Raw genomic sequence first — 6,707 nt, 5'->3', positions numbered from 1 at the left:
TTAAAATACAAAAGGTAAAATTTTCTTCGCCCATGTCTGTTGCCCCTCAGGTGGTGGGAGCTTCCCTCCCACATCGGGATGACAACGGGTATACATGAAAAAAAATCAAAATTGTATAAAAAAATTCAAAACTAGAAGATATATGTGATACATTTTAAATTTTTTATTAAAGTGTTTTTAACAATTCAAAATATTTGTGTTTTCTAAAAATACAAAAGATATGTTTTTCTGCTCCACTATGCTCTGGCTTGGTTTAGTACCACCTCGCTGGTGAGAGGAGGCGGCGGTGATAAATCAAGTCTATATAATGAGCACATAGGTCACCGATGCAGCATTACCCCTACCTGGACGGGGCTGATGACTTATAAAGAAGGGTCGTGGCCTAGATCCACGGCTCAAATTGCATTTGGTGAGCGTGTTGTTCTACCATCTCCCCAATTGAGAGAATGGATGTCATGATTTTTGGTAGATGGGGGGTATGCGTTTGTGCGGCCCTGCCAATCCAGAAAATTCAAATTTAGAAATTGGTAAATTCTAGCTATGCATGTTTGGCAAGCTGCTTCCACTTCATCAAGTAAGCGTATGTGGTATGTTTGGTTTTCCTTCAAAAGTTTTGCAATGGCAAGATTTGCAAAAATAATAATAACCCTATACAAAGTTGGGTACTCAGTTTTGCAACCAGTCAATTAGTAGCCAATATTTGGGTCAATGCCAAATATTGCAATGCAAAAAGGGACATGTCTTCTAGATTCATCTTATTTTTCCCTCCCCTATCCCCTGAAGGCTAGGGTAAACTCTTCCCTCCAGACTTCGCCGGTGAGCCCGTGGATACGCCTACCCTCTGCATGCCGCTCCGGCGACCGGTGGCGGGGAGGGGCATCCTGGTGTCCCCGCATTGGCTAGTAATTTAGGTTAGGGTTCATTAGTCCTCGCAGGTACGGCACTCGGGCGGATTGCGGCGCTTCTTCTTCGAGTTTGTCTTCCGGGCTCCGATCCTCCTCGAGTTTGTCTATCTAGGCGTAGTTGACGGAGCTCCGCCGTAGATTCCTGTCGTCTCCTTGGGATAGCTGCCTTGCGAGGAGTATCCTCGGCACAAAAGGGAGCCCGGACTGTGAACTACGGTTACTTCCGTGTTGAAACCTAGTGGGCTTGGCACAGTAATCGTGGTATAATGAAAGACCTCGTCACAATTTCCCTGCCGGTATACCAAATGGTGTACTACTCTAGCGACAGCTAGTAGCAACAAGTCGGGATTGTGACGTGTGGGTAAAGTGTACAACCTCTACATAGTGTAAAACTATTCGAATAGTTGTGTCCACGGTCATGGATGACACATGAATCTTTATTGACATACAGGGCATGTCTTGCTTTTTCCCTCTTTGCCCCTATTCTTGGAACCTATGAAGGATGTGAGTTGATCAAGGATCCTCACTTTGATAAAAGTTATTCTAGAGATAAAACATGTTTTCATTAAAATTGCTTTTATCCAACTGCTATATTGTTTCCAAACAAAATTAGCTTTTATGCAAATGAGCCATACAACCTTGCTTTGAAGCCACATGTAGCTATTAGGACCTTCTCCGATGGAGGCATGCGACATGAGTACGTAATGTACTCATGGCAATACTTTTGTTGATAACAGAGTTTCATCAAGACGGAGGTGATGACCATGACTACTATGGCGATCCGTAGGAGTGAGGTCACGTGGACTACATCGACTGCCTGTGGCTGAGATGGAGTCGCTACGCATTTTATTTTTCGTTGTTTTTTGATTGTAATAAATGTCATGAGACATTTCTCTATGTATGCCTTGTGGCAAGATTTACTAAACTTGTAATATTTTTACGTATTGTGCAATGATACCATTTCGTTGTGTTGTTAACAATAATCCTACGGTTGACAAATATACACACGAGGGTCTGAAAGTTAATTTCGGGTTCTCACATGAAAGAGAGTGGTGGTCCCTCCCTAGGCGTGGGTACGATGTCCATATATGGGGTACAATCGCGTCGTACCATACCCTGACCGATGATCGTTGGCTACGTGTGTACAATTTAAAAGGCTTGCGGTCGTCATATATCTATTATTCGTGTTCATAATGTCACGTACAGACAGAAGGGAAGTCAACTAGGCCCTTGAAGTATAAAAGGATAAGTTGGCAACATTTGTCGGAAAGAGAGAAATATACAGAAGAACCACAAAACCAGGAGTAGAGTATTGCTGAAGGGAATGCTCGCTGAAGGGGAGGGCGCATTGGGCCGGCCCAGGCGCGCGAGAGGCCACAGCCTCGTTTTCTGATTTCGTTTTTTTGCTTTATTTTTGTAATTTTGTTTATTATATCTTAAAATATTATATATATATATAACAAAAAACATTTGAAACATGTTAAATAAGTATTTGAATTTTTTTGAAAAATGTTGAACAAATATTTGAAAAAATGTTGATCATGTATATAAAAATTTTAATCAAGCAATTGAAATAAAAATGTTGAACAACTGTTTGAAAAATGTGGGACAAGTATTTGAAAAATGATGTACAAGTATTTGAAAAAATGATGATTATGTATATAAAAATATTAATCAAGCATTTGAAAAAATATTGAACAAGTATTTGAAAAATGTTAATCTAGCATTTAAAAAATGTTAAATGTGTATATGAAAAATGTTGACCATGTATTAAGAAATGATGAATTTTATTGATCAAGTATATAAAAATGTTAATCAACCATTTGAAAAAATGTTGAACATGCATTTTAAAATGTTAATCAAGACTGGCGTTGTGCATGTTGCGATTCTTTCCCACGCATTATGCTGACGATTTTTCAGGTGAATTTTCCCAGCATGGCAGTGGGGGGGAGGTTGGGGCGGCGAGGCAGAGGCGGGCGGTTAGGTCTGGGTTGGCCGGCGGCTGCACGAGGAAAAAGAAGTTGAACGTTGAAGATGTATAGTGCCCGATCTATTTTCAGCCGTTGAATGAAGATCTAATGATCTTTGATGAAACATGTTGAAGAAAACAACAAAGGGGTACACATCAAATGCTTGAGAACAAAAAAGACCTGCAGTGACACCACGGAAACAGCACTTGTGCGAAACAGGAACCCATGTCAAAGGTATCAGGCGATCCACCAATCCAATTGACCGAAAGATGAGGGGTACATTTTGTTCCTAGGTGTCGCAACTTTAACAGGCACTGCCAGCTACCTGCCTTCTCCAACCCCCTTGCACGGTTACAGTAACACCAACCCCCGACATATAACTGCAGCTCAATCTTACACAGCACAGGACAGTCCTAAGGACCAACAGACACAGAGACAACAGGGGCAAAAAAAAAAAGAAGGAAAAGTCTACAAAATTTATGAGTCTGATCGATGAGAAACACCACTAAATTGACAATCTACGCGGTAAATTAAATCCCTTTCGCCATGGATTCTCCTGAAAGAGCTGAATCATCCTCCCCCACCCCCTCCCCCGCAGTTAGGAACAGAAGAGTATGTACAGGCTAGTCTCTTCTTCTTCTTCTTCTTCTTCTTTTTTCATCTTCTTTTTTCATGTCTTTCTCTAGAAAACGGAGGCTATCGAAAGCGGTCTGCGACGACGATGGAGACCCGAAAGGTCAGGCTGGCTGGGCTGCCGCAGCTTGGTTGTGGTTGTGGTTGTGATCGCCCTCGTAGGTAACGATCAACATCGCGGGGTCGTCGACGCACCTCTCGACATGCTTCCTGGCCGGGCAGCCCCTCACGCTGCTACACTTGTAGTAACCCCTGCAAGACAATGGTGCACACACGTACATTCTTAAGTGGCCTGTTTGAAGAAAGAACAAAGCAGGTGAAGTGGGCTGGGAATTAGAGGATGTCAGCTGTAACCTTTCTTTGATTGCAATAGGCATACTACCAGAATTAGAACAGGTTTCCTTTCAACTGCATGTATGCTTATAGCAAACTTGAGAATGAAACTACACTGACTTGATTGAAAACAAAGGAAACACTTTTGGAAAGGATATCTGAACCAAACTTTGCTATAAGCGGTATCTAGTATTACGGTATTACCTAATCAACTGGGCCATAAAATCTAGCCTTAGAAGTTAGAATTGTCAGCCCATTAATTCAGGGCTATCAACTTTTAAAATTACTGTAAGTCATGTGGATGAAAACTTTTTGGAAGATCATGCATCCAGTGATATGGTTATATATACTTAGTTTTGCCAAAAAAAGAAAAGAGAAGCTATAACTCTGAACAAAACAAAATTAAACCAACTGTTACTACTTGTTTACTAATATAACAAAATGACAAAGCCAGCAAAGAGAAAGTGCAAACATCATGTGCAATACAATTATATACGCGGGCAAATGTATATAAAGGGATAAAAAGGATTTAAGTATTTCGATATACCTAGGATGCGGGGATCCCTTTATTGGCTTCTGGCCATACTTCCGCCACGAGAATTCATCGGCCGGGATGTCGGCCACCTTATTGCTGATAGCAGGGACTTTGATAGACCTCCTTATCCTTAGTTTCCTGTAATTGCATACAAAGGATGGTTTATAAAAAAACATAAAATTACCATAATAACAGTAGTCAGATATCAATTTATCACAACGAATTCCAACCTTTTCTTTGCACAGTGACACCTGCTCCCAGTTGCACAGCGTCCACTCCCATCCTCCTTGCCGGCACACCTCCTCCTCTGCTGCATGAGGCCCAACTCCGGGGTGCTCGACGTCTGCGAGCCACTAACTAGCTGGAAGGGACGGCTGGAGCGGCTACCGTCCAAGCTCGCCATGCTCCCCTCCATGCTCAGAGATGTCAGGAACGAACGGGAGGATGACCCCGTACAGTTAGAACCATCAAATTTGAGGTTGACACCCTTGCCAGCACCAGCGCTGCCACCCTGATCACCATGGCCGCCCCTCTTCATCATCTCGCTCTGCAACTTCATCTGATGCATGAGCTGAAACCTCTGGTAGCTCTGCTGCTGCTGGATGAAATGGAGATGCGCCGCCGGCAATGCCGGTGCCGGCGTCCCCGCCGGCGGCGCGACAGACACCGGCTGGACGAGCTGGAGCGGCGGCCCGCGAGCCGGTCCATTCGAACCGACCGACGGGTTCTCCACAACCATTCTCTGGGGGAATTGGGCTGCTGGGATCCTGACAGGGTCCTTGGAGGAGGAGGCCTCCATCTGCTGGTACCTCGGAAACAGCTGGAGACTGGTGCTCGGGCCAGGACTGGATGTTTTGGGTGGTGCTGCAGTAGCATCGGCAGCCGCAGCCGATGCAGGGCTGTCCCGGAAGAGGTTGCTGTCGAAGAGAGGCATGGGCTTCTTGATCCTTTGTCTGAACCTAGCATGGCCCTGTCGGCCATTGCCGCTGCTGATCTTGGAAGCTAGGGAGCCGAACTTGGCGACAGCGGCGCCCGTGGCCTCCACGAGGTCCTTGTGGGGAACGAGCTGGCCATGGGGGTTGGAGAGGAGGTCCAGCACCTTGTGGCAGCTCTGCACCGCCTCCCTGTTGGATTCCACCATGCCATCCATCGCTCACTCCCTCCCCCTACCTGCACACACACACAAATCAAGAACTTCTTGAGCTCTCCGCTCGAACATACGCATCTCGAATCAAAAGGATTCAACACCTGCAATAATTGGACTCGAGTAGAAGATTCTTCAGGAGATAAATATCTAAAACAGGCATCACGGCACGAGGATATGCTTGGCACAGCAAAAAGAACGCAGGAGAGACATGAGTGGATATGTACGCCGATGGCTCTAATCATTCCGCCCCCATAAAGAGCACTGCCACCTCCATGGATTTCATCCGAGGCCTGGGAAGAAGTAGCCGCCGGATGCAGGAGATTCTCCGCCATCATTCCCCGACCCGCCAGGCCAGAATTGGGCACGCGAGCGCGGGACTCGGCATTTCTGGCGGCCTTAATCGCTACCAAAACTAGGCCGCCGGACAATCCAGGGAAGGAAGCACCTGAGCCTACAATACAAGAACAGAAAAAAGCCTACCGACCCGCCCGTGACCGCGCCACCACCCCCGCTCCGTTCCCCCGAGAAAAAACCTCGAAAAATCCGGCGCGGAATCCGCCACCGCGGGTGACAAGAAGCAGGAAGCGCCGCCCGCCCGCCCGAGCACCCCCGTCGATCCACCCACGAAGCGGAAACGCCGCGCCCGAATCGCCGGGAAAGGGACGCAGATAACAACACGATCCCAGCAGCAAGAGGAGGAGCAGGGCACAGAGCAGGGGGGCGCAAACCTCGCGGGATGTCGCAGGCGTCGCCACTGGCCACGACCGCTGGAGCGGAGGGGAGAGGTGGCCGGGACAGCGGGCAGAGAGGACGGAGGCGACGAGCGGAGCAGGAGGGGGAGCAGCAGCCGAGTGCTAGTCCGAGGCAGGGAGTGAGGAAAATAAATAAACAAGCGGAACGGGGGCGGGGGTGGGGGCCAGCGCAGGCGCAGTGCTCTATCGCTTTTGCGCCCCTCTTTCGTTTTTCTTCTCTCGTATTCCTCCTCGGGGGCCGGGACGCTGCGGGGGCGGGGCCACCGAGAGCGGATCCGGGCCGTCCATCGCGCCCGTTCCTGTCCTGCCTATGGACTTTTGCCCTGTCCCGGCTTTTTCTCCCTTCCCTCCCTGCTGATTCTTTTATTTTAATCCGTTTCTGGGTGTGGGGTTGGCTTCCCGGTGCTGCCGTTTCGTCAAAGGCGTGAGCTG

General features: G+C 47.3%; 1 protein-coding gene and 1 non-coding gene across 2 annotated transcripts; one reads left to right on the top strand and one right to left on the bottom strand.

The window, feature by feature from the left end:
- The first annotated feature begins 336 nt into the window (after positions 1–336).
- On the top strand, positions 337–499 carry LOC125511937. The gene has a single exon (XR_007285204.1). It is a non-coding gene; the product is annotated as a U1 spliceosomal RNA (small nuclear RNA).
- Positions 500–3,101: 2,602 nt separating this feature from the next.
- LOC125510558 (protein WRKY1-like) lies at positions 3,102–6,424 on the bottom strand. The gene is made up of 4 exons (XM_048675777.1): positions 6,252–6,424; positions 4,607–5,546; positions 4,389–4,514; positions 3,102–3,760 (listed from the first exon to the last, which is right to left on the bottom strand). Exons 2-4 carry the CDS (start codon positions 5,524–5,526, stop codon positions 3,613–3,615), a joined length of 1,194 nt encoding a protein of 397 aa, XP_048531734.1. The 5' UTR covers positions 5,527–5,546; positions 6,252–6,424; the 3' UTR covers positions 3,102–3,612.
- Between the last annotated feature and the right edge of the window lie 283 nt (positions 6,425–6,707).

This window comes from Triticum urartu, chromosome 5, assembly GCF_003073215.2.
Source record: "Triticum urartu cultivar G1812 chromosome 5, Tu2.1, whole genome shotgun sequence".
Classification (NCBI taxonomy): domain Eukaryota; kingdom Viridiplantae; phylum Streptophyta; class Magnoliopsida; order Poales; family Poaceae; genus Triticum; species Triticum urartu.
Note: the sequence above shows the minus strand (reverse complement) of the source record. Positions and strands in the feature narration are given on the sequence as shown.

Excerpts from the sequence above, each read along its gene's own strand:
- LOC125510558 (XM_048675777.1), bottom strand. The coding sequence starts at position 5,526 with ATGGATGGCATGGTGGAATCCAACAGGGAGGCGGTGCAGAGCTGCCAC. Across the intron at positions 4,515-4,606 it reads TGTCACTGTGCAAAGAAAAG|GAAACTAAGGATAAGGAGGT; the intron begins GTTGGAATTCGT and ends ATGCAATTACAG. Across the intron at positions 3,761-4,388 it reads AAGGGATCCCCGCATCCTAG|GGGTTACTACAAGTGTAGCA; the intron begins GTATATCGAAAT and ends ATTGTCTTGCAG.